The sequence below is a fragment of the Vitis riparia genome, chromosome 13 (genome assembly GCF_004353265.1).
Source record: "Vitis riparia cultivar Riparia Gloire de Montpellier isolate 1030 chromosome 13, EGFV_Vit.rip_1.0, whole genome shotgun sequence".
Classification (NCBI taxonomy): Eukaryota; Viridiplantae; Streptophyta; class Magnoliopsida; order Vitales; family Vitaceae; genus Vitis; species Vitis riparia.
The window spans coordinates 24,427,787-24,455,435 of NC_048443.1; the positions used below are offsets into that span (position 1 = coordinate 24,427,787).

Here is a 27,649-nt window from a genome sequence, read left to right on the forward strand (position 1 = left end):
CCAGGTTGGTCGCCTTTAGAGCTCTCACAAAATAATAAATAAAATAAAATAAATAATAAATAATTACCAATAAACTAAAAGTGCTTTATTTCGCTGGAGCTTTTTCATCCCTTTGGAACATTTTTCTAGTTCACCTAAGAAGTCTGAAGGCCCAACGGATGTGAGCCACGTCTAAGTATTCTCGATCTACACCACGTGCCAGTTTTTGGTTGGCCCTTCTGGGACTGTTAGAATATGACCTGTTTTGATAACAACAGGCATCATTAAAACATTATGGATTGGGGAAAATAGGAAATATAGAGAATTGGGATTTTTATCTATTATTTTGAGCACGTGATACATGTGAGAAAAGAAAAGTAAAAAATAATTCATCATTAATATCAATTATTAGCTATAAATCAAATATTGGAAGAAAAGTTAGAGAGGTGCAGCATTGGTAATTTTATCATTCTCTAAAAGACAGCCTGGAATTTGGTATTTTTCTATTTTATTATTAAATTTTCCAATTAGCTCGTGGTATTTTGTATTAGTAATGTGAAGAGATGAGAAAAGTTTCTTTCCAATTAGCACGTGCTTATTTTCAATTGAGCTTATGTTAAATGGTTATATTCTACGTGGTTCCAACTAGGTATATTTTTGGTGGCTCAAAAATGTAAAAAAGAAAATTTACATTTTTTGGGTTATGAGAGGAAGCTTAAAATTATAGAAGTTGACCGACATAAGGGATGGTTTATGTTTTCATGGTGTCATTTTCCTTTGGCTTTGACTAAAATGGTAAAGACCAAACATGACAGGTCATGCCAAGTGGAGTGGCCAAAATTTTCTACTCTTTATAAGACTTGTTTTCCACTTTGTCCTTGTAGAATCTTGTTAACTAAATCCCCAAAATTTTGGTCAAGTATTTAAATCTTTTGTGTGGGTTACAACATGAATCTTTCCGTACTATCAATGGATATATTATTGATTGAATTGGGTTGGGTTGGCCTCGTTAGAAATTCCTATAATCATGCAGAATAATTTTAAGTCTAATTCTTAGAGAACAATCGTAACTCTGGTCTTAGAACTTTATGATTTTCACAAAGTAAATAAAGTAATCAAAAAAACATATCTTGATTTATGAGATTGATCTTAAAGGTTGGTCTTGAAAAAAATATTCCTTATTGAGAAAACAAATTAGTGAAGACTTGATTTTTTTCCTTTCACCCCTTTAGTTTGACGTGTTTCACTTGATGGAAAGAAAACTACATTTATAATGAGTAGAAAAATGACCAAATCTAAATAGTTTCCTATCATGTTCCATCAATACCAACGATAAAACATATTTTCAATTGACCAATAGGATTTTAGTACTTAATATTATTAACCATAATTATCTTTTAAATTAAATAAAGGATAATTAATAAACCCATCATGATTATCTTTAGATTAAATAAAAGATAATCAATAACAAAATAAACCACATGGGCCACATAAAACTAACAGTCTCCCACTGGCCCATGTGGCATCATCATGGTTTAATAATAAAACATAATATGCATAGTATAAGCTAAATCCTTTCTTACATTGGTCACATCATAAATCATCATTAAATAAAAACTAATAAAGATCATAGTGGTTATATGTCATTATCTCGACCTAGTCTCTTCCATGTATCATAATATATAGTTTCAAACTTAACATGATCTGTAATGGGATATATCATAATGGTCCAACAATAATGTCTTCGTCAAAGCCAAATCCTGTTAAAACTCACATAATTCATTATTGTATATATACCAACGATAAGAAACATGATATTTAAATATCATAAACAATATTTAAAAGAGCTCGAAGTGTCAAATACATAAAAACACAAAACAATAACATAATGTTAACAACGATACCCAATAATGCTCATTCTTTCAACATGTTCATTAAATGTCTTTGGCGGCAATCCTTTCGTTATGGATTTGCAATCATAAGGTTAGTGCTAATGTGCTCAATTGACACCCTATGTTTCTGAACTTCTTATTTAAGAACAAAGTATTTTACTTTCATGTGTTTAACACCCTTTGAATACTTGTCGTTTTTTTAAAATAAGATTGCTACGAAATTATCACAATAATTTTTCAATGGCTTGGCAATATTGTCAACAATCCCAAGTCCTGAAATAAAGTTTTGCAGTCATAATCTATGAACAATGGCCTCAAAGCATGCCACAAACTCCGCTTCCATAATGGATGCAACAATGACAGACTACTTCACACTTTCCCATGAGATTGTTCCTCTAGTTAAAAGGAACAAATAGCCAAATGTGGATTTTCTTATAGCAATACATCCAACATAGTCTAAATATGAATATCCAATGACCTTTAGATGATCAAATCTCTTCCAAGTGAGCATGTGATATTCTGTTCCTTACAAGTATCTCAATACTTTCTTTGCAACTTTCCAATGATCCAAATCTGGATTACTTTGATACCTACCCAACATTCCAATAGCAAAACTAGTGTCTAGTATGGTGCAAGTTTGTGCATACATCAAGCTCCAAACAAGCGATGCATAAGAAATCCTTCCCATTTTTGTGTATTTCAATTCATTCTTTAGGCATTGTATAAGACTAAATTTATCTCCTTTCTGAATTGGAACAACACTTATAAGGCATTTTTCCATCTTGAATTTCTCTAAAACTTTATTAATATATGTTTTTTAAGACAATCTTAACAATCCTTGTGATCTATCACGAAATATTTCAATTCCTATCACATAGGATGCCCCACCCATATATTTCATTTCAAGATTCTTAGAGAGAAATTTCTTAGTCTCATGTAACAAACCAAGATCATTAGTAGCAAGTAAGATATCATCAACATACAAAATCAGAAATATAAACTTGCTTCCACTGACCTTCAGATATATACACCAATCAATGGTGTTTTCTTTAAATCCAAAAGAAGTGATGATATCATTGAACTTAAGATACCATTGTTGAGAACCTTGTTTAAGTCCATATATTGACTTCTTGAGTTTACAAACCATGTGTTTCTTTTTTTCAACAGAAAAACCCTCAGGTTGATCTATGTAAACTTTTTCCTCTAAATTGCCATTTAGAAAAGTTGTGTTCACATTCATTTGATATAACTCTAGGTCACAATGAGCTACCATCGCCATGATAATCCTAAAAGTGTCATTTTTTGAAATAGGAGAAAATGTCTCATTGCAGTCAACACCGTCCTTCTAAGTAAAACCCTTGGCAACAAGTCTAGCTTTATATCGTTTGATATTGCCATTTGAGTTGTGTTTGGTCTTAAAAACCCATTTACAATGACCCTCTTACAACCTTTAGGCAATTTGATGAGATCCCAAACTCCATTGTGATCCATGGATTTCAACTTTTCTTTCATGGCATCTAACCACTTAATAGAATTAACACTTTCTATGGCTTATGAAAATGAAACTGAATCTTTATCAATTCCTAAGTCAAATTCTAACTCTTATAGATAAACCATATAGTCATAAGAAATAATAGGTCTTTTTTTGTTTTTGAGACCTTCTTAATGCTACTTCATGTGGTTCATTCACTATAGATTCATTTGCAACAATTTCATTGTGGGGAATTTGATCATTTATTTATTGTTCTTGCAAGTTGTCAAACTGTTTGGCAACTGTGTAAACAACAACCTGAGAAGAAGTTATAGGTAAGGAAATTTATACCCTAACTTCTTGGATTCCTACTTTACATGGTTTCACACTCCCATTAATGTCACAATTTTCTATGAACCTAGCATTTCTAGTTTCAACAATTCTTGTACTATAGTCAGGACAATAAAATTTATACCCTCTAGATTTTTTTGGATAACCAATAAAAAAGTCACTTGTTGTTCTTGAGTCTAGTTTCTTTTCATGCAGATTATAAATCCTTACTTTTGCCAGGTAACCCCAAACATGCAAGTGTCTTAAACTAGGTTTTCTTCCCATCCACAATTCAAAAAGGGTTTTTGAAACTATCTTACTAAGAACCCTATTTAATAAATACATGGTAGTTTTCAAGGCATGCATCCACAAAGATAAAGGTTAAGAATAATAGTTCAACATACTCCTAACCATGTCTATTAGAGTACGATTACACCTTTCTATAACACTATTTTGTTGTGATGTACTTGACATTGTGTATTGAGCCCATATCTCACGCTTCTCAAGGAATTTAGCAAATGGATTAGGACATTGTCCAATCTCATTATGTTTTCCATAATATTCACCACCTCTATTAGACTTGACAATTTTTACTCTTTTATCTAGTTGTCTTTTAGCTTCATTAATAAACACCTCATGGCATTTATTGATTGAGATTTTTCATGCAATAAATAGATATAACCATAACATGAAAAATCATCAGTAAAAATGAAAAAATACTTTTCTCCACCAAAAGATGGAGCATCAAAAGGCCCATATATATTAGTGTGTATAAGTTCAAGGAGTTGTGTGCTTCTTGTGGTTGTTTGCCTAATTGTGTGTTTTCCTTTAATACAATCCACACATATGCCAAGAACAATAAAATCCAAATCAGGAAGAATTTCATTCTTTACCAATATTAGTATTATTTCTTTGGATATGTGACCCAAGCGTTTATGCTACAAGTAAGCTGAACTTTCATTAATTGAACCACGTTTAGTACTAACATTATGATGCAAGGTTAATAGAGTCTCGACAAAAAGGTTATCAAGTTTTAATTTGTATAAACCATCATATAAAACACCAAAACCAATGAAGTGTTTATGTTTAAACAAACTAAAACATTCATTCCCAAATTTAAAAGAGTGTCCAATTGTATCAAGTTTAGATAAAGAAACTAAATCTCTAGTAATAGAAGGAACATAAAGAGTCTAAAAAAGATCTAAATGATGTCCAGTATGTAAAATCAAACAATAACTTCCAATGGCTTCAACTGGAGCTTTGACTTGATTCCTCATGAAGACAAATTTTTCATTTGGATTTATGGTTTGGATCGAAAGGAATCCTTGCATCGTATTAGAAATATGAGTGGTACAACTAGAGTAATCCACCAAGTATTATAAGGAACTTCTGCCAAATTTGATTCGAAACATACAAAGGTACTAGGCTTACCTTTTTTTTTTAACCATGCATTACGTTTTAGGCAATCTTTCTGACAGTGTCCAGGCTTTTTATAGAAATGACACTTATCATTTTTGTGTTCCTTCTTATGGACTTGTGTAGATGATACATTAACTTTATGTAGTCCTTACTAGCTTGCCCTATCCATTATTCTTTGTGGGCTTTTTTCCAGCTCTTTGCTAACCCATGAGATTAATTGAATGATCTCCTTGTTTCTTAAGACTAGCTTCCTCTTGAATGAGCATATTATGCAATTCATACACATTCCATTTATCCTTAATAGTATTATAACCCATTTGGAATGGGGCATACTGAGAAGGTAAAGAATTTATAATGAACTACACAAGAAAGTTTTCATTCACTTCCATTCCCATGGATTTCAATTTTGCTACTATATTTATCATTTCAGTGACATGCTCATGCATGGTACATGAATCATCAAACTTCATTGTGGTTAATATACCCATTAATGTCTTAGTTGATGACTTATCAACAAAGTCGGACTGGGACCGTTCTTCCACAAATTTCATATGTTCCTTTGCACTTTTAGTCTTAGGAATTGTGGACTTGATGTTGTTTTCTACTATCATTCGCATAAACATCAAGCTTAGTCTGTTTGATTTTTCCCAAGCCTTATAGAAAGACCTCTATTTTGTGTTGCTTGAATCAGTAATAGTAGCAAGCTTATCGGTTAAGAGTGCCAAATCAAAATCCAGAACCCCTAGCTGAAATTGGATTTGTTCACACCACTCAAAGAAATTAAGCCCACTATATTTTAAAAGAGATGAAGCTTGAGAATGAAAAAAAACATGAGCAAATACTGTAAACATGTAGAAAGCTCATACATTAATGCTCGGAGTCATAAACTCAAACACATAACATAGATTCAAATATTAATAAACAATAAATGTACATTGAAGTTCTCCTTTGGGTGATCCAACAATGTACAACAATAACCATAAGTAATGCTTAATTTTTCATAATTCGTAATTATAGATATACTAGTCTAACTTGACGTGTTTGCTATTTTTGGATATACTAAACATATCAAAATAAGGTATATCAACTTACCACAATCATGTTCATTGATATAAAATTAATTGATCAACCTTTGAGTTATCCTTAAATATTTTATATAAATGAACTTCAATATACTCATGACAAAATATATACATATCATTATGTCATTTCACATATAGTATCACATAACCATGAGCAATTGAACTTTATTTACTTTGATATTTATGAAAGACTTTCTAATTTGGTCACTTTGTAGACTAACAAATTAATTCATACTATAGATATCAAATTAGATAAAAATATTACACAATTTGATTGACATCATACTTTAAGGTTTGGCCACTTTGGTGACTAACAAACCATTACAATATGCCGTAATCAAATTACATAATAATAGAACACTTCAACATTAACTTTTATAAGATAAAACTTTATTCCATAAGGTGATTATCATTCCACAATTCTCACATACAATCATCGATAAATTAATATTTATTGTTAATAAAAGACAAAGTTAAAAAACATACCATCATAAATAAAAATTCATGATATATATATATATATAATAAAAATTTATTGATGCAAAAGTTGGTTCAATAAACTTGATGAACTCATTCACTAAAATATATCAATCATCAATATATGCATTAAAAGAGATTGATAGATCCAATATTGAATGTCATATCTTTATATTCTCCATTATATATTCATGGCAATTTTTATTATATGGTCCATCAAGAATTTTGCAAACAAATCCAGAATTTTCAAAAATCCGATAAGAATCCCATTTAATAAAGATTACAAACAAGAACTTGAAGGCATTACGATGAATTTAAAAAGAAACCGACTATATAAAAAAAAATCGACAAAATCTTTTCATTGCAATGGACAATATAATCAATAAATTTAATTCTCTTGTCAAAAATTCGAAATCATAAGAGAGAAACATATAATAATCTCTTTAAAGGAAAATCACAAGTTCCTAAACCATATGCTATGATACCACATGTTAGAAATTCCTATAATTATGCAGAATAATTGTAAGCCTAATTCTTGGAGAACAATCATAACCTTAGCCTTAGAACTTTATAATTTTTACAAAGTAAATAAAGTAATCAAGAAAACATACCTTGATCCATAAGATTGGTCTTAAAGGTTGGTCTAGAAAAAGAAATTTCTTGTAAAGAAAACAAATTAGTTAATACTTGGTTTCTCTCCCTTACCCCTTTAGTTTGATGTGCTTCACTTGAAGGAGAGAAAACTATATGTATAATGGGTAGAGAGAGGACCTAAATAGTTTCTCATCACGTTCCATCAACGTGAACGGTTAAAACATATCTTCAATTGACCAATAGGATTTTAGTACTTAATATTATTATCCATAATTATCCTTTAAATTAAATAAAATATAATTAATAAAACCATCGTGATTATCTCTAAATTAAATAAAAGATAATCAAGAACAAAGTAAACCACGTGGGCCACATAAAACTAACTGGTTGAGAAATGAGGATAGCCCACTCTCGACCCATCCTGGGACTTGTTGAGTATATATATGTGGTGAAGCCTTGTACCAATATGGAATTTCTTTAGTAAGCTTATTTTTAAAGGGAGAGTATATAAATCCCCTTTTTGTTTCTTTTATCATGTGAAGCTTTCAGTTGATCCAAAAACTTACTTAATATGATATTAGGCCTTGATTTATGGGAGGTGAATTGATGTACCTCCCATATTGTGTACAATATTTTGACAAATTACATAAAGGAGAAATGAAACAAATACTAGCTTTATTTGCTTCTACTTTGGAAGTGAAAATATAACCCATCCTTATATTAAATTACATTGACTTGCATAGATATAAAGCGATTTTATTTGTCATAAAAGGGTTTTATTTCTCGTCGTGATTGTAAATATTACCCATTATAAGTTAATTGACTCTCGTGATTTATAAGTTTTTGTAGAGATTAATAAGATGAAATAAGATATTTCATATTTCTATATTAACATAGCATATTTTGTCATAGACCAAATAAGAAGCTTGTTTAATAGGCTATTATCGGATGTGGAATATCACAATCATCCACCTCAAAACTAAGTTCTATCCAATTTGGGCATATTCATCCTTTCTATATATTTTCCTTCAAGTCTTAACCATTTCATACTTTAAGACTCTACTCTCTTTTACTCTTCATAAGGTATTTTTGTCAGAGACCATAGAAGAAGTTAGGTTATTAGCAAGATGTGGGTATCACAATCATCCACCCCAACATTGAGCTTGATCCATTTGAGCATATTCATCCCTTCTACAGATGCTCCTTGAAGTTCTAACCATTTCATTTCTTATGGCTACACTCTCTTTTACTCTTCTTATTTTCAATTTGCCCAACATGACAATTCTTATTATTTTTGTTATAGACAGGTACATACATCATCAAAAGCCCATTTCACAATAACAAAGAATGGATACCTTACCACCCTTTTTACTCTATTTGCATGATGCCCACTTGATAATTGATATGCCACTCCAAATTATTAATATCCACCAAAATTGGGTACGCAACCATCCTATTCTTTCTTCTTGCAATTGTTTTGCAGTGAGGAAGGAGAGAGAGAGAGAGAGAGAGGGAGAGGGAGAGGGAGAGAGAGAGAGAGAGAGAGGCTTTATGCATCAAAGTCCAATGAAGCCATTGAAAAGATTCCATAGGGCATGGGTACATGACCTCTGTTACATATGTCTCCTCTCTTTTTTTTTTTTTTTTTTTTTTTCTTGTTTCTTTTTTTTTTTTCCTTAAATGGTTTACAGCTCATGATGAGATAGATGCATGTTAGAGAGAACGAGAATGAATGAATATTATCAAACACCTAAGAATAAGAAATTAAGAAATTACAAGAAAAAAATAATTGGAAAACAGCCATCCCAGATCAGATAATAATGTTGTTCTGAGCAGCTGCCAACTCCAGAGCACCGGCAGGCACTTTCGTTATTGCTCTTTTAAGCCTTGAGTCTTTCTTTCTTTCCTTCTTCCTTTATCCAACCTTTTTAAAGCTTTCTCCTCCTCCCATCGCACCTATTCCACAGCCAAACAAACTGTTCTCTGTAATATCAGTTCACATCTTACTTGTTCAAAATTTTGGATTTTTCAAAGACTTATTTGCAGCTTCCATTATCAGATTTGAGGGTACCCGTTTGCTTGAAAAAGATTATCAAGCCTGGCCCTGGTTGGAAAAGTGTTTCAGTTTTCAAAAGAACGGAGGCCAATATAGTAATTTTACAGTTGTACAACTGTGTCTGCAAAAGCCTAATTGACAGTTGGACCAACTCAATCACACGTGAATATATGATTCCTGTTCCTTGTTTAGGAGCATAAATTAATGTGTATCAAGTATACACCAAAGCGAATGTGGGTACCTGTGTTGGGAGCCATTGATGAGGGCTTTGAGATGATCGCTGGGACAGTGGGCATTGGGCCCACCGTCGTTGGTGGAAACATGTGAGCTGGATGCCCCATCGTCTGTGATTGATGAAAATGATAGAAAGGGTACATTGGCATCAATGCGTTCGCACCCACCATAGCCTGCCCTGGATACACCTGCGAGAAATGCCCGTTCATGTACGAACCACCTGTGTAGCTTAGCTTCTGTGCACCGCCACAACACACAATCCCTATGTCAGCCGTTGGATCATGACTGAAAGAATCGGACGGTTCATAAATCACTTGTACCTAATTTCACAGTTGCACTTACATGATTGTAACTGATGTCGGCCGCAATGTAGGCGGGGGAGTACCTGAAACCGGAACTGATACAATGAGACGCGGCGAATCTCTATAATATGAAACCTAACGGAAAATCAAGAAAAAGAAGCATACCCATAAAAAGGAACAGCTTGATGATGCTGGTGATGGAAGGGGGGAGCCGGCGTTCCCGCCGGATAGTACCACTGCACGTGACTAGTAGGTGCAGCTGAGGTGGGCCTCGATCCACCGTTAGATCCTAAACGACAGAAAACATCATAATTTAAGACCTCCATGAAGTTGAAATTTACGAAAATAACATTTCTCGCGTTTTGTACTTTTGATTGTAGGGATTAAAGATACCTTGGTGAGGTGGTGTACTGGAGGCAGCCGACCTCGGGCGTCGCGCTCCAAGAGAAGCCAGATTGCAGTTGGCTCGGCGGCCGTTGATCATCGGCGTGGCGTCCTCGCAGGCCTTCTTCGCCGCCTCCGGCTCCTTAAACGTCACCTATACCCAAAAACCAGAAGCGCACATTAGCAACCGAACCGAACAAAGCAAACCTATCAGTCCCCTGCAAAGAGCGAGCACTTACGAAACCGTAGCCCTTGGATCTGCCGGTGAGCTTATCGGAGATGATGACGGCCTCCAAGATCTCACCATACTTCTCGAAATGGTCTCTCATGGCCTCTTTGGGAGTCTCCCATGCCAGGCCGCCAACAAACACTTTGGTAAGCGTGGTGTCGCCGAACTGTCCGATAGCGTTGCTCATCGTCATGTCCAATGTATCTCTTTTTCTCCTGAAACGACGGCGTATGATGGGAGGATGACACTATGGCATGAGTTGGAGAGGGAGAGAAGGGTTTGTGGAGGGAGAGGAAGAGGGTGTTTTGGAGTATATAAGGTTGAGGTCGGGGGGTTACGAATAAAATAATGTGGGGAAGAAAAAACCAGATAGACAGAGGGGCAGCCAGATAGACTCTGCTTAGGACATCAGCTTTATCTCCTCCCTTCCCACGCGTCACCACTCTTCCTTTCCCAGTTTTATCTGGTGATGTGTTTCCCACGCTCCGGGACGACAGCTTAACGGGGTTCATTAAGCTTTCTACAGAAATGCTCCTATAATTGCGGTGTCTTACGTGGGCGCCTCTCCAGCTGATTTCAACATGGAAAGTCGAAATTACCCTTTCTCAAGGGCGGCAACAGTTGTTTTAGAGGAACAGAATCGTCTCTTTACAATGCATCTCTGGCCAATAGGGAAATCAATGGTTTTAATGGAGAACATATTTAAGAAAATAATTTAGTAGGACACAAGTAATAGCATTTATTTAGGAGATAATTCAATCTTTTTCCTATCAATTAATTAGACATGTCCACTCCGGGTTATATCTGTCATAACCCATCTGTAAACGTGTCATCCATGATCTGTTATTTTCTTAATTAAAACAAAATTAAAATTAACACTCAAAATTTTAAATTATTTTTAAAATTCCTGTATTTATTAAAAAAGAAATATTAATTAAAAGAATTTTAACCAGTAAAAGTTTGTGCCAACAATGCGTAAGCCACTATACTTGGATCCAACGTTGTCATTGTAAGAGTGGCGCGTGTTGACACACTCCCCGAGTGCAACGTCTAAAAGGAGGAACACCGAAACGGCACGTCGTACGTTAATTGAAAAATATGGGTCTCCCACGGTTAACGAATTTAACGTACGTGACGTGCTGTCCTAGAAGGTTAGTCGGCGAATAACATATGCCCTTTATATTTATAATTTTTACATTTTCCCCCTTAAATTTTCTTGATTTTTTTAAATACTATTTTTAAAATTTTTAGAATTTGATAACCATTCGCTTTTAGTACAAAATTACATTGGTTTAAAGGTAATCCAGGTGTATATTTGGATATATTGTTTTTTTTTTGTTTTAAAAATAAAAATTAATATAAAAGTTAAAAATTTTTAAAATTAAAGTAAAGTTTTTACTTCTACAAAAATTTCAAAATTTGAAAAATAATTTTAGGAACATGAATTAAATATTTGTCTGGTAATTATTTTTCAAAACAATTTTTTGCTTTTCGAAAAAATAAAAATAAAATAACACAATTATTTTCTGTTTTTTATTTAAAATATTTATTTTTAAAAAATAAAAAATAGAAAAGTATTCAAATTTCACTTAAATAATTTGAGCTGAATCCTAGCTCATAAAAATATTACAAAAAAGAAGTAGAAATTAGAAATAATTTAATTGAGATAGTGATGTCGGATGCTGTTGTTTTGGTTATTTTGTATGCAACGATGCAGTCAAAGTCAAGACATCTGATCTGCGTCAGCATCACTATCAATGATACCTACCACCACTTGATCACGTGGACCCACTTCTCAATCACTCTGTTTCTGGGTCCCCACTCCATGGACAGCGCGTCCCCTACACCCCTATGACCTAGTGCAGTACTGGATTTGGGCAGTGCAACCTATCAACCGCCCATTGGATTTTCATCACAGATGCTTGCCTCGTTGGCCGCAAGTCATTTGTTCTCCAAAACCCGAATATAATCGAAAAATAAACGTGACATGTTTTTTATTTTTAAAAATAAAATAAAATATAAAAAATATATCCAAAGAAACCTATATAAATTATTTTTTTAAAAAAATAAAACAGTTTTTTTTATAGTAATTTTTCATACAAGTGATTAGCAAAATGTAATGTAAATGTATAAAATTATTTTAATGATGTTTTGTAGACTATGACGAAAAGGCAAAGTAGCCGTGATTGACGGTGATTAAGGTTAATGGGAGATTGTACGGACGGCCAAAAATAAACAACCAAACCTGGTGGTTGTAATCATGAGTTTGGGAGTTAAAACTTTAAAGCACCCAAATAACTAATTTTGATTGCATTTTTCAAAATTATTGATTTTATTTTTATTTTTTTTAAATTGTGTCACATGCTGAAAATGTGTTTTAGAAGCTGTAAAAGAGAGGCTTTTGTGACAAGTAAATATTATTATTAATTTTATTTAGGATTTTATAATTTTTAATTTTTTTTAAAAATAATTTTCGGTATTTTGGTATGGCACATGGTTGCATGATGAGTCATAGGGTACTTACCATGTGTCGTGGTCTCAACCAATGAGAGGGAGACGTGCATGAATAATGATAAAGAATTGTATCCGGAGAGGAGAAGAAGCTTTCTATATGGAATAGAAATGGTAAAGAATTTACCACCCTTTCCAGCAGTAAACCATTTATTGAAATCTGCAGACACCAGTCTTCATCAAGGGGGGAAATAGGTAAAAATGAAGGCAGAGGGTAGGAGAAGTGAATAGGGTTTTTACCAACCCCAACCAATGTATATTAGGGAAATTTTAATCAACCTTCAATTTGAGGAGAGAGAGAGAGAGAGAGAAGGCACGTGAGGGAGACAACGGAATAAAAGAGAGAGCATGGTAGGGATGCTCTTTCACTCAGTCTGTATCTGTCCATCTTGGTTTCAACGACCCCCTAGACGACCACGTGAGAGTGGCCAGCTCCCCTCTCTGGACGCTTAACGTGGCCAGCTGTACCCCATTTTTTTGGTTTTTTTTCTTTTTTTCTTTTTTTTGGCATAGTGGGTAAAGCTTGTAAAGCTTAAGCTTCGTTTTGACCGAGAAAGAAACAAGACCCTGCTCCTCCCTTCCTCCCTCCCTCCCTCTTCAGTCTTCAGTCTTCACGTTCTAGCGAAATAATAATAATAAATAATAATCTGGGGGAGGTGGTCAGAGGACTACTAAGAAGGGGGTGGGGGGTGGGAGGTTGTGTGAGCTGGAGCCTTTGAGGGTGTGAGTTGGCCTAACCACGTACACTTTCCCTTTTCTCTCCCTGACGAACGTGATTGTGACACACACTCATGCATGTAGAGTTTTTACCACTCTGGAAATGGTGGTGGTGCTCTTTGAGGGGGTGGGGGGTTGGGGGTGTGAGCTGGCCTGCTCGTGCAGGGCATGAAATGATGGACACGTCGTGGGAGACCATTAAGATATATTACCACATATTTGGTGCCCTTTTCTCTTCCAATGGGGGATTTCATTCTTTATTTTGGCCCCCATGTTTGATAGATTGGGGTGAGCATACAAAATGATGCGACACTGTGACCCTCCTCCCTCCTATCCCCAGCTCACGTGTACGTTACGTGTCCACCTAACTCACAAGTGAGCGTCACGTGCTCCAAACTCACCTCTGTCTTATGCTTGTGGCTCACTGTACAGTTCAGTTTGGACTCCCCATAGTAAGTGAATTTGACTCCCACCCACACCCACACCCTTTCACATTAAGCCATCTGCCTACACACACATCCCCAACTTGGCTTTCTAATGCACCCTCCATTGAATGACTCCTACCATTATTACGATTTGCAATTTGGAGTCCCACCAATTCCCTCTTTGAGCAGCATGGGTCTAACTGTTTTAGCTACATAACTAAGTCAACCAATTCCCAATCACTACATGTACCAGTTTTTTAGCATCTAATTTCCAACATCTTATCGTTTTCTTCTCAAAAAAATTGTTACCCTCAAGACCAGAATTGTTATCAGTAGAATTGAAAACGCAAAACATGCTTCTTCTGCAGGTCTGGGGACCTGGTGTGTTTACCATCCAAGTCAAAACTGGCAGGTGGAGACAGTTTCATGTCCCTGGACTAACCTAAAATTAACAATCCCCACGACGACCAAGACAAATAATTGAACCCTAGGAAACTTTGAATAGTCAAAAAATAATAAAGGCATACATCTGCTTTGCTGGATGCAAATTGAATAGAGTTTTAGGACTACCCAAAATACTAATGCATGTAGCTTGGGTCCTGCAAACCAAACTAGACAGGGCATGCAACTTGAGTCCCTGGGGCCAGATCACGTTGGAGGGCAAGCAAAATGCGGTATTTCTTGTAAGGAAAAGTTGACATGAGGTTCTTGCAATTGACTAGAAAGAGTCCAAGCACCAGGCACACGATCAATTGCCAAAATGCATGGACATGGACAGGAACATGGTTTTCAATCGACAAGCATGCAATCATCCTTTGCCAGATAAGAACTGCTGTTTTTTCCCCCTTTCCTTTACAAATAAAAACTCAAGAAGGTATAGCCCAAAAGGGGCTATAATCAATGTACACAGGGAGCATGCATTTTTTTATATGCAAATTGAGGATACATTAGTAGGGGAAGGGCGTATCAGAGTATATATGATGTATACAAAAAACACCACCATCAGACAAGCAAAAAGAGGGGCAGGGGAATAAAAACAACCTCTCCCTCAACGTACTTCGAGCACAGCCAATTTATAAAGTCTATCATGGTCATGGAATAGTCACCTAAGTACACTCTAACCCAATCCAAAAAAAATTGAGAGATTATGCAATAAAGGGTCCTCAAAAATGCAAGATACACCAACCCAAAACTCAACCATGTCTCAACCCATCAACAAAATATTAATCCTCCAAAACAAAACATAATAACAAGTCCTCTTCTGACATACATGGCACCAGATGACAATCTGAGGTATAATATTAGCTGTTGCTTAATCATCCAAAACGAGCAAAATATAATTCCAAGCGTCACCCGCCTTACACGGCAGAACATGAAAGTCTAAGGTATCATATGCAAACCCTTCTCCAGATATTGCAGTCTGCCCTCAAATATGCCTAGACAATTAAACGGCAAAGATCCAGTTCTACAATATCAGGCTATCCCAGCTGTTCTGCTGATGAGAGCACCAACACGATCAGAAACCCCACCCCCAAACCAAAAAAGAGAAGAAAGAAAGAAAAGAAAAACCAAACAAAAATATGCGGTATTTGAAAATATGTATAAAGGATGGTAGGGGTGTTAATAGTATCTACCATTCAAAATTCTGAATCATTGAATTGGTAAAAGAGAAGCTAGAGTCTCCTACTCGCTACTTTGCACGGGAGATACAATTAGATGCTGCCCCTGTGCCTGCAGAATGCAAAGAATTCCATTGCATTAGAATCCAAGCCAGTAATCCTACTCCACCCCACAATGCACAGAGAAAAGGGACATTTTTATTTTGTATATCATTTGAAAGCACATCTCCAAACCTCTTGAATGGAGAGAATAATGATAAAAAATTGAAACAATTACCAATATTCCACTAAGAATAAAAATAGACATTGGGATGACAATTAAATAAATACACAAATGCAATGATATAACCATTTTCATCGCATTATCACATTCATCTCATGTAATGTAAATAATGTAAACAAGGGCGAAACAAATTAGCAAGACGAAACAAAGAAATTAGCAGTGTAGCAAATCCATGTTGGAAGCTAAAAAATAATCGAGCCTTAATAGCCACAAGACTTTATCAGAATAAAAAAGGAAAAAAAGAAAGAAAAAAATCACAAGATTTGTGGTACTGGTGCCTTTTTTGGGTTAAATTCACCGATTACCACATATTTTGGATCTTAGACAGGTATGTCCATCACATGTTGGAGCCTGTCAACCATTTCCATTTTGTGTTCACTACATGTTTGTGGTGTATCATCCGAGTGTCAGACTTACTTCCAATATTAACAAATTAATTTATAGACACTTGGACAACTGCGGGGTACGCTCAACACATGTCCAGCTGTAGCTGTGTTGTGACCAAGTCTAGCATTGTCACAGCTCCACAGATCAAGCATCCACATCCCATCTTAGATTTGTTATGCATAGGTGGGTACCAATCAGTAGATGGGATACCCAGGTTTGGGATCGACTGTTTCATATTTTTTTTCTTTCTTCCTGAGATATGGTGGGATTAGTGTGATCCATTAAGTGCCTCAAGTTTGAGAAGATCATGTAAAATATATCGTGTTTGCCACTCTATTTCTCTTTCTCTGCCTTCCTCAGTATCTTTCAGAAGAAAATTGTATTCATTACTTTCAATCACATTTTTTCATATTCGATTGTGAATATCACAAAATAACAGGTTTTTCTCCACATTCTTAAATAATTCCTTAAGTATTTAATTTAGCTTTCTCTATCATTTTTCTTTTCCATGGTCATTAGGCACACCCAGACACAAAGTGCACTTACTCCCTAGCTGTAGTGCCCAGGCCCAAAATGCAGTGCTTTGCCTGCTAAGGGACACACCTTGTTGAAGAAGTGCACCTCATCTATTTTCATTTTTCCTTCTAGATTTTTATTCTTAAAGTTTTTGAGTGCATATTGAAAATTTATATAATTGCATTAGTTTTCTGTTGAGTGCTTCTAGTAAATAATGCTTGAAATCTCAAGGTTTGTTACTTTGAATAATATTTGGTGATATACAAGCCTATGCTAAATGCTTGCCTCTTCAGATTTTCAGTATGTTATAAAATTGACATGCACAACCTAAATTGCGATTCACCTTCCTCAAGTGTTCCCTTGGGTAATGGGTTGTGGCAAGACCCACGAGAACTTTATGCCTTTTAGAGCTATGTTTTTTTTCCACATTTTGGATTAGGATTCAACTTCTTTCTTGATTTATTCTTTTTCCAACTCAAACCTCTATTATGGGTAATGCTTGTCATTTTTTTTTTAAAAAAAAACCATGTAAACAAATTGCCTATTCCAAATTCTAATTGTTTAGATGATTTTATTCATCATATTAAGGTCGTAATTTTTCCTTAATCATCGAATACTTTTCCACCTACATACTGTTTAGCTTCTGTTTTAAGTGTGACCACAAATACTGCATAGGAAAAAAAAAAAAAACTCCTATTCATGTAATATTACATGAACTAACAGTCCACAATAAACCTACAGTTAGTATTAACTGAAGAAAATCCTTTTCAATGGCATTCAAATATAATTATGTAAGCATTTCATAGGTAGGAACTGGACATAAGTACAATACACAAAGAGCCTATCAAAACAGAAAAGCTCAGCATCTATCGGAAAGAAACAAAGTTGTTGTTGTTGTTGTGTGTGTTTAAGCATAAAAAAACTAAAGGAAAAGGCTGGATCAAAATCTAATGGTTAACCAATTATGGTAATTAGACCAGGACTCAACTTAGGGGTAGCAAATGTTTGCTCTGAGCTTAAGTTTAACCTAGAGAGTAAAATATAAACCATTGCTTATTGGTTCAAGATTTCACACACGACAAAAGTGGGTGGCCTATCTGAGCAGGCCTATCATGCAACAAGTCTAATCCACTATTATGAGCCCCAAATGCACCAAAATGAATCCATCCAAAAAAAGTAGACTGACCTAACTTTTCAAGAATCTAAACCTTCCCAACCTTGGTTTTAAGCCATAGGGTGTAGGCAGGTCCAACTGGGTGTGTGTCCTTGGCTAAAACTTCAATCTGGACTTACATTAAAAAATGGAAAGACGCAACAGTTGTTTTTTGACTAAAAAAATCTTCAAAAAGACACAATAAGAAGAGGTCATCCACTATTTCCTTGGTGTTATGGTCAAGCTAACTACACAATCTAACACCAAGTTTTGGATTAGCTCTATTACTGTCAATACCATTTAACAACTTTAAAAGTACATGGCATGAGAGAAGAGAAGTGCAAATGGAACTCCTTGAATATTAAAAATTTCCAGTTGTGATTGTTCTTTCAAAAGAAGCAAAGGTGAAATCATATCTTTTCTTTGTTATAGACAGCACATATGCACACACGCGCAGATGTACCTGGGAATTCATATAGTTCATTGCTTGCGTAAAGGACCCCTGATGAGCAAACTGCCATATTCATTCCCAAATAAATCAGAATTAAGGAAAAGAATGTGGATGAGAGCCCATTCCACAATAACAAATGAATGCTATTATTTAAAACATGTGAAGCCCAAATCTATGTTCTAATGAAGATGACAATATAGCACCTGTGCATTTGGACCAGGTTGACTTCCTATTGCATCCCTTCTAGCAGATCCATCTCCACCTCTAGCAGATCCCCTGGTATCACCCTGTCCAAGTTTACAATTGGCTAACATCATTAAAACATAAGCTTACAAGAATACACAACACAAACAAGCAAATAATCAAGGAAATAAATAGATAAAAAAAAAACAACAATTATACTAGGTAGAGGAAAAGGGTTGTACCTCCAGCTGTGATGCCAAGACCATTTGGTGAAGATAAGACACAAAAAAAAAAAAAAAAAAAACATATTAAAAATTTGTCAGGTCAACCTTTAAACAAATAAGCATATTTTTAAAGATAAAATATTGATATATGCTAACGTGAAGAAGCTGGATCATTTGGAGAGCAATAGACCTATAAAAAAGATTTTGAAGCTCGGATTTTTCATGACTTGGGAACTCAAGAAAAAAAGGCTCCACTCAATGAATTTAACACAACTAATTGGATTAGCTGAGTTAAATTTGTTGATTTTGGAAGCAAAGCTTCATTGTCTTTTCTTTTCCTCTATTACTTGGCAAATTAAAAGAAATCTCCATCTTCTCATATCAATAAATTAAATTGAAACAAAAACAAAAAAATAATATTTAGTACTAGAAGAAAAACCGTGAAGATTCAAAACTTCGATTTCTTTCATTTTCATAACCAATCAATGATAACTAAAACCAGAAGAATTATTACCTCTCTATATCTCTGCAGGTACACCTTTAGTGGTTCAATATAATCTTCAAATCCTAGGGTCGCCATCGCCCAAAGCAGATCATCACCATTAATCGTCTTTCGCTTCTCTTTCTGACACTTATCACTAGCCCTAAACAAGAAACATTTTCAAAAAATATTTTGCAATTGCAAAACCAAAACCCTAATTTCCTTGTAAATCAAACTCTGCCATGTTAGGTGAAGGATATTTTGGTCAACAATGGATATTGTTTAGGTTGAAAATGAGTGAACGGTTATGGTTAGCTTTAGCAATTGGGATTATTTCATCCTTTTAATCAAATAACCCAAAACACAATCATCGGAGAAATAGAAGGAAAAGATTTCATCCTTTTAATCAAATAACCCAAAACACAATCATCGGAGAAATAGAAGGAAAAGAAAAGAGAGAGAGATCCGCGTACTCGCTGGTGATGAAACTGATGAACTCGGAGACGCACTCTTGGACAGTGTCCTTCGCATCCTTGGCGATCTTACCATTAGCCGGCAACGCCTTCTTCATGATGCGGCTGATGTTGGCGATCGGAAGGTACCGGTCCTGCTCACGAACGTTGTGGCGGGGGCTCTGGTCCCCGCCGCTTTCGTGGCTGCCTCCGGGGGGACTCGCCGGACCATCTGCCATGGTCGCCGGAACCCTAGGTTGAGAAACGAACACTGAAACCCTATATCCATCACGTCCGTACAGATAGAGAGAGAAAGAGAGCTTGAGAAAGAGAGCGTACCTGTGGAGAGAGAGAGTGTTTGAAGAATGTTTGTATTTGGCGCGCGTAGAAGAGAGAGAGAGTTTTGATGGAATTGTTTTTGATTTTGTTTTTTTGGACAGAGATCAGACGCTGGATAAGAGAGAGAGAGAGAGAGAGAGAGAGGAAGAAGAGAGGGAGAGAAGTATGATGACTGGTTGGCTTTTAGTTCATCTCCACCGTCCCTTTTTTATTCTTTGCCTCGCTGAATGCCGTCTCTGTACATAGAATCAGGTCTTTAGGATACGGTTGTACTGAATTCTTTGGCAATAAAATTATAATTTAATTTTGCTTCCTAAATTATAATAATAATTATTTTTAAATTATTGAAATAATAAAAAACATTATTATTATCCTTTAATTTTGTTTTTAGAAAATACTTTTAAAAATAATACAAAATGATATAAAAAGTAAAAAACGCATGCGATGTAATAAAATATTTTATTATTTTTTATCTGATATTTTATTAGAAAAATAATTGAGATGATTCTACTTAAAAACATATCTAAAAAAGAATTTTAATTAAAAATATTTCAAAATAGTTGTGATGAGACCCGAATTTCTCGCTTCTTTTCCTGTCTACATGGCAATAAAATGGAGCTGGGTCAAGCAAAGTCAAAAGGAAAATGGAATTCTGAGATGCAATGAACACGGGGAAGAATGAAACATCTTTTTCTACAAGGTCTTCATCACAATTTATTTCCGGCAAACACAGGCTACATGTCAAAAAAGCTTCCAATACATGAAAGAAACACGGTATGCTTGGAAAATTTTGAAGTTGTGCTTGCAGGCAAGACGCTAGGCCCCCCAGATTGTCGGCAAATCCGCATTTTCTCTTCAGCTTCCCCAGGAAAATAATAGACGATGTAAGCATTTCATCTCTTAAATAAAGTTGCTCATTGGGAACCCTTCAAGGCTTGCTTTCTCCATGATCTCTTTCTGTTCAAGAACATGAAGAGAGCGGTTATTTTCATTATGTCTCCCATGTTAGAATAAATGTAGACCCACATCATATTAACCATTGTTCAGGACTTAGCTATCCACATATATATATATATATATATATATGATTTCTATTTGATCTAGAGTATGGGTCACCTCATGTGTAGAGCCCAGAGCCATAATGGGTCTTAGATGATGGGCCTAAGACTCGTGAGGCGCGATAGTCCAAAGTGTATGGTCCCTAAGGCATAAAGGATATAAATATAAGGCTAAGTGTCTGTTCTTGAGATCACATGTTTTGAATAAGAACATAACCCGCTCTCTCCTGCTCCCATCGTTAGAGAGACTAAGAAAGGTGGATACCCCTCTACAGCTTAAGAAGATCCATACCTCTTCATCAAGTGTATAATGGATTCAGGTTGGTTCCCTATCTGGTGATTAAGGCATGTTGTTGAATGCTTGATATAAACAATATTCAGTTTCCGTTGTTTGGGTGCAAAATGGAGTTTAAATAAAGAAATAAGACATCCCATCCTTTGGTGTAAAATAAAAAAAGAAAAGAGGGTTACGGGCCAATGATACAGAGTACTACGAATTAAACTTGCAGTTGTGATATTACAATTATTCAATCCAGTTGGTGTAGAGCTTCCTTCTTTCATTTCCTTTCTCTTTTCCCTCTTTTTTTTTTCTTTTTTTTTTAAATTTCAATTTGTAACATTCTGATGTTCTTCAAATTTAAAACTAGGAAATAGGACCTCCACGATTAAGAATGAATTAGTCAACATCAATGATGGGATTCTAATGCCAGTCAAGAATTACCTGGATTACTGCTGTGATCATCCCAGGACCCTCCTGTTTACATTCAAAAGGAACGACAATATGAAGACAATGTATAGCAGCAGTGCAAGCACTAAATCTTTTAAATTTCCAGAATTTCACACACCTTAAATCTCTTTTCCTCCCATGATACCTCCTTCCAATTATTTGACTCCAGCTGTTCCCATGAACTTGGAGCTTGAATTGTCTCCACATGCTGCATCACTCTCAAGCTATCTGAAACAAAGCTCTACTTAAATGTTACAAGTACTGAAGTCCATGTTGCAACAGCTTTTTAGAATCTACAATGGCAGGATAGAGTGTGAGACGAAACATCAAATTGCATGAAAGACTAGCCACAATTGCATAGCATTGGTAAGGGGAATATCAAAATGGCAAATGTCATTGCCCCTGATCTAGTGGACTCGAACTCAGTAGTATTATATTAAAGTAGTACCTGAACTTCTACCTAGTTTCAATGGCATTTCTTGTCTAGCCAGTGGAAATGGTAATATTTTCCATTGGATAGACTTAGAAATGGCATTTCCAACTAGTATGCTTATTCTATAACATAAGTCGCCTATTCCAAAGTCATAGGCTGATGGCAATGTCCAAGTTAGAAATGCCATACAAACGATGATCCTAGCCCTTTCATTACTAACACAACAGAAGTTGCTAGATTTTTTAAACCATGCGATTTTAAGAAATTAAACACAAAGATATTTGAAAAGGTTTCACAGTTAAATACTAACATTTAGTAACAGAAGCTTAGCCAAGAACCAAAACAAGTTTCAGACTAAACCCTAGAGATGAAGTTTAAAATTTTCAAAGGTGGTCAGTTCATAATTCCTGATACACCCAAATTAAGCATTTACTGCAGATTACAGTTAGAAAGGTCATAGAAGACTAGAATCTGTGCCTGCCACAAGATAACTGCCCACAGAAGGCCCAAATTTTACATATCTAGAAAAGAAAAATTATTTCCTACCTCTAGAAAAAGATAGAAAGAACTAGAAGATTTACTTGTAATGAATGCCTCTTCCCAGAGTTCACACTTTGACCATGAAGGCGCAACTTCTCGAAGTGGAATTCCCATGCTCAAGCATACTCTGCAGTAAGGAAAGTTGTTACACATACAAAGTTTGAGCTAGATTTTCTCAAACCATATTGGTTAATCGAACTGGCTGTACAAGGTCAGAGTCAACTCCTATTTGGTTTTAAGTTTGATTCATAGCTGGTGAGGGTGATGCAGGAGCAGTAGCATCAGAAAATAAGGCTTTCAGACTTGGTGAAGGTGATACAGACAAAGGTGTTCTAGACTTCATGGTTGATTGCAAATAGTGGGAGTTGAAGGAATGCCACAACTGAACTATGGCTCTGAAAAACTGGTTGAAGGATGAAAGTGCTCACTCATGACAGTTCCCAAAGCTAACTTTAAACATTCACTAGATATGCAGATTCCAGATACTGAATTTCTAGGTCATCACATAATTTTGACTTTTTGCAGGACTTGGTTGCTCGAGAAAATGATTGTAGCCCACTGTTAATCTGACAATGATGCATTTATAAAATATTCATGGAAGAATAATTACTAGGGGTGACCAGAATCTGTAATGCAATGTTATCAGCAAAGATGGAACTGGTATACACTATACAGTGCAATCTGCAAAGACATTGATTCCTACAAAAGACATGTGAAACTTTGATTCTTTAAAGAAGTTAAAGAGTTCATCTTAGAGTTTCAAAAGAAGTATTTCCTAAATCTTAGGTTGTCAAAAACCATTTTGCACCTTCTCTATATTTTCTACAAGGTAAATCCTTCATATTATGGCCCTTGTCCATCCTATTATAATACTATTTTTTTCTGACTCTAGCAATCACCAATCTAAACAGTATTTTCATCAAAACAGCCCAAAGTGAAGTGGCATTCTGTGATTGGTCATTACAAGAATTGATAGAACAGTAATTGCCAAAGATAATAACCCCGATTTGAGATCAGTCTAGTGGACAATATAAGTTATTCTTGCTTTAAATTTGTTCATAAATCAAATTGATGTGTTTGTGCCCTGTGTGTGCAAGAGAGACAAATGGATTGTTTTTAAGCCCCTGCAAATCCAATTTTCAAGCAAGTTCCAAGAGTCCAACTGCCTCAGATCTGGAAATAATTAGTGTATGAATGTAAAGCGAGTGGAAGATTATGCCAATCATTCTTTGATTCTTTGGACTACAAAGCACAAGGAACATGTCCATATGGATTTTCATGAAATTGAAGCACCAATGCTATACCTTTAGTAAAGGTCAAAGGTTATATGCATGGGAATAGCTGATGAACCTTATTTTTGTTCATCTATCAGGTCTTTCAACCTCTCAAATCCCCAATTAGTTTATGCCATCACCCGAACTGCATTTTTTTCTAGGTGCTAAAGATTTCCCATATTATAATGGCTTTTTCTGAAGGAACTAAGGATCATGTAAACCTAAGGCTTCCATATGACCTGGGAAGTTTTTAACCTCAGCAGTGGCAATCCAATCATTCTTCCGCACCAAAATGTCTGTTTTTTTTTTCTCTCTTGATTACTCATCTAAACCCTTATCATTATTTGCAGCTTGTAAAAATGAGGTCATCTTCTTCTTAAGACAGACCTATCTTTGTCATTTTCATTTCGAATCTTGAAATTTCTATAACAGTGCATGATATCCATTAAAAGAGAAAACTTGTGCGCATTCCACATTAGATTAACATAACTGATATCATTCAATTCAAAAATGTAAAATATATATATATATATATATATATATATATATATATACTGAAAACAACAAAATCTAGAGTTCCATAAGAGGAAAGGACTTACTCAATGACTATTTGCCGAATGATTCCTGGAAGAACACCATCACTTAAAGGTGCAGTTTGTACTTCGAAAGAAGATGTACTTCCATAATCATGTAGGTTTTTTGCCTTAACTTCACTGCTATCCTGAAAATGAATTTCATAAACTACAACATAATCATAAAATTAACATTCGAACTCTTTCTCTCTTCCCAATCATCATATGGATCTGATAAGTTTGAAGTCGTGCATCAATTTAGAACTCACGGGGGAGGGCAACTGCATTTACAAAGACAGATGGAGCCACTTTTGCCAATTGAAAATTGCTTAGACAAGCTTTCAAGAGCTGGCAATAGAAACTTGAAACTAACATAGTTCGTTAAATGCATACAAGTATTATCCGTGAAAGGAAGTATTGAAGCACATTAAAAACCTTCAAAAGCACTTAAAATTAGAAAGCATAATCTGGTTTTGAAAGGCATTTTCCCCAGGAGATTTAGTATATTCTAATCGTTATTTTCTTCCAAACAACAAAGGACAGTTTTGACATTTCACAGCCTCAATCAAGACAGTTTCCTCCTTGGCAACAATAGGGGCATTTCAGATCAGTGACCACCATGCATGTGATAGAATAAGTTGTGAATTGGCATCACTTCTTTCCATTATAAACATTTAAGCAGGTCAACAAGGTGACTTGATGACCGAAATTAGACAGAAAAAAAAAAAAAAAAATCCCTAGTAGTTCCTTCTCATTCTTTTTCATATAAATATATATTAAAATAATAATGGACAGCACTTGATACTTCCATCTGAACTATTTGACCATCCTGTATGTTCAATGACACTAAATAAAAACTCCCTGTAACCTCTGCCAAATTAGGGCACTTCCTTTAGCCTTCATTGCATCCTTCTATTAATTTTAAGTCTGTAAGAAATGTGTCTCGAGTTGGTATGATCATCAGTGATATGTAAATATCAACAAATTTCCAATCATGCAACAAACTAGAACTAAATTCTAGAACCAGGATACTTTTCTCATACAAGTTAGATGACAGTTAAAGTTTAAGTAGAGCTCAATGAAGGTGAATACAATTGGGTTCTCCAATAAATATATCTAGGCTGAACAACACCTTGCAAAAAAATTCAGTCAAGTTCTAGTTATTAACAAGCCAATAAAGGAACCATACTACAATTTTGTCCAAAAATGATAAGTTTAATGTCAACATGGCTTTTTCAAAGGGGGTTATTTATGAAAAGGGGTATTGATATTGACAAATCTTAACTACTCACCTTGCGGCAAACGACAAAAAAATTTGTTATACAGCCTTCAAGGATCTGATCACCATCATTTGATAACAAGAGCTCTGTAACTAAATCAGGCCTTAACTTCTCCAACGGCTTCCTAAGCCTGTCTAGAAAGACAATATTTGCATATCACATATCACAACAATAAAAAAGGGAGGATTAAGAAACAATGGGCTTCTATTTGGTTGCCAAGGAAAATTAGAAAAGAAAACAGGATAAAATTGGTAATCTTTTGCTGTATGTTCTATGGGCTTCTGAAAAACTAGAACACAGAAAAAAGGTTATATTTTTTCTCTTTCTCATATCTCTCAGCACCCAATATGCCCTAATTCTCCAAAATTCCAAATCCACACCAACCTCAGCCAATCTGAATACTTTGCCATAGCAACATCCCTCCCCGGACCTACCACAGCCAGCTTTGCACAATTTTCTCGGACACCAAACACAGGAGGAACATAACTTCCCACATGTAAATACACATCAAGAATCTGAGAAATTCTTTCTTCATCCACATTCTCATTTCCGCTCAATTTTTCGAAATTCCCACTAACAAGAGTAGTAATAGCCAATTCACCGCCACTCCTCCTCTCATTCAAGACAATTGGAATGGCTTTATTCATGGAATCATCAACTAGAGACTGAATCACCGAGTCCCACACTGACAAAGGCAACAAAGAAGGCATAGGCTTGTTGGACTTGAACAAAAATCCCGGTTTCGAGTTGTATAGAATTCTCGTGGACTCGGCCAGTCTCTGTAGATGTCTTTCCCAAAAGAGGAGGCATGAAGTGTTGTTGTGAGTGCGAGAGGTTGTGTAAGCTCCTGGCACATTGGATTCCGAAAATGAGAAACTGAAACTGTTTCCAAAAACCATATTCCAAAAGCAAAAAACTGTAGTTTTTTTGAGATCGTGATTTGTTTAAGCAACTGAAAATTCCATTTCGATTGTTCTCAAAGCAACACCCGCAATGGAGTGCGATGAATGCAAATCACCTGGTCCTGTGAAATGTTAATCACGAATGAACTGAATTCGTTTTACAAAAGCATTTTTTCAAAATCAGCCTCTGTAGACTTCTGCTTTTTCTTGAGCCCGAGGGTTTGTAGTGAATGAAAGAGGTAGACGAAGCAATCGCTATGTCATTTGTTTCGGTTGTTGTTGTGAAAAACAAAATATTGTTTTGAAAAACATGTTTTTGAAAGCAATTAGGGGTAGAATATTGTTGTTTGGGGAGTTACCTGGATGGGCTTCGAGCAAGGTTGATACCAGCGGCGTGTCGGAAGTTCGCGAAATGACGCCGTTTGTGAAGAGGAATCTGGAACTGGTAGCCATTTCCAAATTCCAACCGCCCTTTTCTTTTTTCAGTTTTTGTTTTGGGAAGAGTTGAAAATAATTATTTTCGGAATGTTTGGCTACAAATACAAAATTTCAATTTAAACCTACAATCTTAATTGGAAATAAATCTTTTTGGTTTTTTTTCCCTCTATTTTAATCCTTTTTTAATTCATTTTAGTAGCAAAAAATTTCGATGTGGGATATTTTTATTAAAAAA

The 27,649-nt window shown here is 35.3% G+C and overlaps 3 protein-coding genes across 10 annotated transcripts; all 3 read right to left on the reverse strand.

The window, feature by feature from the left end:
- Window positions 1–8,792: 8,792 nt before the first annotated feature.
- On the reverse strand, window positions 8,793–10,780 carry LOC117927675 (probable RNA-binding protein ARP1). 3 transcript variants are annotated; one of them, XM_034847326.1, is made up of 6 exons: window positions 10,460–10,780; window positions 10,230–10,374; window positions 10,002–10,125; window positions 9,877–9,919; window positions 9,542–9,770; window positions 8,793–9,348 (listed from the first exon to the last, which is right to left on the reverse strand). In XM_034847326.1, exons 1-6 carry the CDS (start codon window positions 10,640–10,642, stop codon window positions 9,281–9,283), a joined length of 792 nt encoding a protein of 263 aa, XP_034703217.1. In that variant the 5' UTR covers window positions 10,643–10,780; the 3' UTR covers window positions 8,793–9,280. The 3 variants fall into 3 exon arrangements, with proteins under 3 accessions (XP_034703217.1, XP_034703218.1, XP_034703219.1); XM_034847327.1 differs by having other exon boundaries at window positions 8,793–9,200; window positions 10,460–10,777; XM_034847328.1 differs by having other exon boundaries at window positions 8,793–9,220; window positions 10,460–10,776.
- A 4,383-nt stretch (window positions 10,781–15,163) lies between these two features.
- Window positions 15,164–20,373, reverse strand: LOC117929063 (nuclear transcription factor Y subunit B-1-like). 5 transcript variants are annotated; one of them, XM_034849252.1, is made up of 8 exons: window positions 20,191–20,368; window positions 19,873–20,103; window positions 19,433–19,562; window positions 18,937–18,942; window positions 18,715–18,798; window positions 18,524–18,574; window positions 15,737–15,833; window positions 15,164–15,594 (listed from the first exon to the last, which is right to left on the reverse strand). In XM_034849252.1, the coding sequence occupies exons 2-7, from the start codon at window positions 20,088–20,090 to the stop codon at window positions 15,786–15,788; spliced, it is 537 nt and encodes a 178-aa protein (XP_034705143.1). In that variant the 5' UTR covers window positions 20,091–20,103; window positions 20,191–20,368; the 3' UTR covers window positions 15,164–15,594; window positions 15,737–15,785. The 5 variants fall into 5 exon arrangements, with proteins under 5 accessions (XP_034705143.1, XP_034705142.1, XP_034705141.1 ...); XM_034849251.1 differs by having other exon boundaries at window positions 15,164–15,597; window positions 20,191–20,366; XM_034849250.1 differs by having other exon boundaries at window positions 15,164–15,833; window positions 19,873–20,122; window positions 20,191–20,370.
- Window positions 20,374–20,823: 450 nt separating this feature from the next.
- LOC117927761 lies at window positions 20,824–27,466 on the reverse strand. Of its 2 annotated transcripts, XM_034847423.1 has the most exons (8): window positions 27,336–27,466; window positions 26,459–26,921; window positions 26,087–26,204; window positions 24,822–24,943; window positions 22,990–23,075; window positions 22,094–22,203; window positions 21,970–22,002; window positions 20,824–21,147 (listed from the first exon to the last, which is right to left on the reverse strand). In XM_034847423.1, exons 1-8 carry the CDS (start codon window positions 27,427–27,429, stop codon window positions 21,091–21,093), a joined length of 1,083 nt encoding a protein of 360 aa, XP_034703314.1. In that variant the 5' UTR covers window positions 27,430–27,466; the 3' UTR covers window positions 20,824–21,090. The 2 variants fall into 2 exon arrangements, with proteins under 2 accessions (XP_034703314.1, XP_034703315.1); XM_034847424.1 differs by lacking the exons at window positions 20,824–21,147; window positions 21,970–22,002 and having other exon boundaries at window positions 22,181–22,268.
- Between the last annotated feature and the right edge of the window lie 183 nt (window positions 27,467–27,649).